General features: G+C 35.0%; 1 protein-coding gene across 1 annotated transcript in view; it reads right to left on the bottom strand.

The window, feature by feature from the left end:
* Positions 1-2467, bottom strand: part of KDM4C (lysine (K)-specific demethylase 4C) — a 252049-nt gene extending 249582 nt beyond the window's left edge. Inside the window, 1 exon segment of the mRNA XM_010000645.1 lies at positions 2324-2467. Coding sequence (XP_009998947.1) covers positions 2324-2467 — 144 coding nt within the window.
* Between the last annotated feature and the right edge of the window lie 961 nt (positions 2468-3428).

Below are 3428 nucleotides of genomic sequence, written 5' to 3'. Positions count from 1 at the left end.
TTTAAATTAAGATAAAACTATTTCATATTATTTTCTTCCATATTCTTTCCTAATGTTAGTATGTTTGCAGCTCTCTCCTCAGGCCACCCTCAATGGCTCTGCCCTTTTCTTCTACACTGGCTGCACATGGAGGTTTAATTGCTAGATGGTAGGAAAGGAACCAGAACAAGAATCAAGAGCCAAAACAGAATGATGACTGAAGACATATTCATATCTCAAAACAATATGAATAATATTTTCAATAAGACAAATTCACTTTCTCTTTACACTTCTAACAGGCTAAGATTCTGCAAACAAGAATGCCAAGACAAAGAAAAGTCTCCTGTTCCACATATCATAAATTCACACACACAAATGACTAGTATACTGGGCTCAAATTTTATTTTAGTCTGATAGCTAATATTAGGTGCACCAGCAGCCTCAGAGGGCACCTAAGCATCATGTATCAGGAAGCCACTGGTCAGTGTTCCCAGCTGCTTCAATCCCCAACAGAAAAGAAGCAGCACAAAATAAAACTGATGGGAGAGTAACTGAAGCTCTTTTTTGTTATTAATGACTCAGCAACAAGGAAAGAAATTTGCAAAGGTTGTTTAAGAATGACAGTGTTACACCTGATGATACACCTTCTGAGAATTGTAAAAGGAATAAGCAGACATACGGTTTCTAAAGGAAAATTAAATACAAGGTAGCTGGTTTGGTTTGTTTCTTTCAAAATTAATAAGCTTCTGGCTGTGAATCAAGAATCTAGCTGCAGCCCAGGACAGACATAGCCATGATAAAGAGCATATCACAAATACTATTTTTAACAAAACTAGTTCACTTGTTTGGTTTTTTTCCCCCAACACATTACACACTAAGAGCTCATATAATAGCTTCCTCATACATCCAAAGAAAGCATGGATATGCATACCTGTCTTTGTTTTATACACAACATACCAAATAAAGCAATCACATAAATTAATAAACAAATTTAAATAGAAAAAAAAATTGTATCATCTCAGTGGCTGGTCATAAGGCACTTTCTTTGGCTAGATTCCCATGAAACAGGACTAGAAACTACCAACAGCAAAAATAAAGTTATTTGTAGAAACATTGTGAAAATGTTTTTTAATATTAATTCAATGTACATAATCCACAAAATGATATGTAGATAGAATTTCCTGCTCACAGACCTGTTAATGGCTTAAATTTTTTGAGCAGAAGACGTCACTATGATGAATTTGCTGCTTACTGTTTAATATGAGACGACTGCAGTAGTTCAGCCCCACAGAATTAGGTTCCATAATATAGCTGAATTTTTACATATTCAGGCTTTCATCTGATGTCTATTTATCGCATTTCTACTCCTTGTTGCAGAGAGGAGTTTGAAAATATGACCTATATATATCTGACCCTCCAAAATCAGAAAGCAAATAAACTATAAAATTTTCAAAGTGTGAGGAGATCAGCTTTGCTTTGTTTCATGGGAAACGTGAAAGAGGGATTGGGAAACAAAAAACTCAGCATTTTATTTTTCTCCTTTCAATTTTTAAATGTCTTAACTTTACAAAAATAGCTTAAAAAAAAAAAAGTGATGGAGACTGCTATGCCCACTAACTACTTAAAATAGCTAGGCTAGGATTTCTAGACCTGCACTGTTTCCTGCTGGTTTGAAAAGTGGCAAAACAGATTCAGTGTAAATACTTACATAATGTAGCACTGAACTACATTAGACATTAATCTCTTACAATCACTCTCCACTAGTGGAATAACACCTGCCATAAAACCCTGGATACATCACACTTCAATGGACAATACAACGGTAGTTAGTGTATCTAAAATTCCCATTAACAAAAAGGTAACACTATGACCATTAAAAAGAAAACTATTTTCATTCAAACAGTGGATCACTGTCTTCACAGATACATCTATTGACTGTAAGTGTGATTATTTGCTCCAGTCACAATCCTAAAAGACAAAGTTCAACATCTGGTAGATCAGGACTTAACAATTTATTCTATGAATTCCCTATTTTCTTCTGACATGCCAAAAATTAGTTTAAATCTGCCTTACGACTCAATCCTCTTTTGCAGTTGTAAACATGGAAACAACTGACGGTTAGAGAGACAACAGTATACATCACATTCATTAGCTGGCATGAAACATCAGACACACCAAAAAGTTCTTTCTTAAAGAAATAACAGAACAGTCTCTATTCACTGAAAATCATTTGGAAAAAAAAAAAATGTTAAACACTAAAAAGGTCAGTTTTGCAATCAGCAAAACACAAACACTGTTAAATAGGTATTAGAAACAATATTCATTCTACATTACAGATGTTTACCTTTGCAACTCCAGCCCTATGAGCACCTTGTGATTCCATGTAGGCTAAGTATTTGTTGAAGTCCTTGAATTCATCCATTGAAGGCCTGAAAGTCATGATTTTGCAGCTTGGGTTTGGAGGACTATCTGAGATGACACTAGCCATTGTGGTTCACTTTCAATCCAGCTTTAAAAAAAAAAAAAAAATAAATTGCAGTGAAGAGAATGATCTTGAAAATTAATTCTGAGATTTGACATACATGTGCTCAAAAGGAGAAAAGCTTCCGAAATCCTGTCATTCTGTAGTACAAAAGGCAGAAAACAAATGCTTACTTTTTCTCCTTGCTCCTTTAAAAATACTCAGCACGAACACTGAAATGAGTGACATTTATACAGTCCAGTCCATACCTCTGTTTGTACGGCAGATCTTCTCAAGTTAACTTTTGGCATCATAGTAGCATCTTCCTGTATCAATCCACTTGTATGTTGCTGCATTTCTCTATCTGGAGATTTACATTTACACAGGCAAATTCCAGAGTAACACAGTTACACAATTGAAAAAAATAAAACTACTTCCATTCGGTATATGGAGAAAACTGATTACTCTTATTCCACTCACACTGCAAACTCAAAGAAAGAGCACCTGGATTTCCTAACTCCCACCTCCACAGCTTAACAACAGGACGGTATTATCTCTCATTCTCTGAAACCTCCTCAACAGAAACAAGTGATAAACATGAAGACAACGGGTGTTTCCTCTTATTTCCATTCCTACACTGAGGACGACTAAAACCAAAACTGTATTTCTATTTAAAACCAAGATACATTTTTCATTAAAGGACTGATCTTTAGGCAACTGACAGATGTATATTAGCTTGAGCAGGTGTTGTAGTTTCCAACTATACATCACCATCACCATCAATGTGCATCTATTGTTCACAAAATTCTTCCTTAATAGTAAAAATAAAAGTCATCCCAGAATACAATTAACTTAACTGTGACTAGCTTTTTGGTAATTCAGCTTTCCTGAGCATGTAATTAATGCATTCCTCATTTTCTCCATCTGCAAAATGAATGCAACCATATTTCTTATGTCACACAGTGTCACTGCAAGTCTTGCTTGTATG

This window comes from Chaetura pelagica, unplaced genomic scaffold, assembly GCF_000747805.2.
Source record: "Chaetura pelagica isolate M959 unplaced genomic scaffold, ChaPel_1.0 scaffold596, whole genome shotgun sequence".
Lineage (NCBI taxonomy): Eukaryota > Metazoa > Chordata > Aves > Apodiformes > Apodidae > Chaetura > Chaetura pelagica.
The sequence above is the reverse complement of the archived record's forward strand: the minus strand, read 5'-3'. Positions and strand labels throughout refer to the sequence as shown.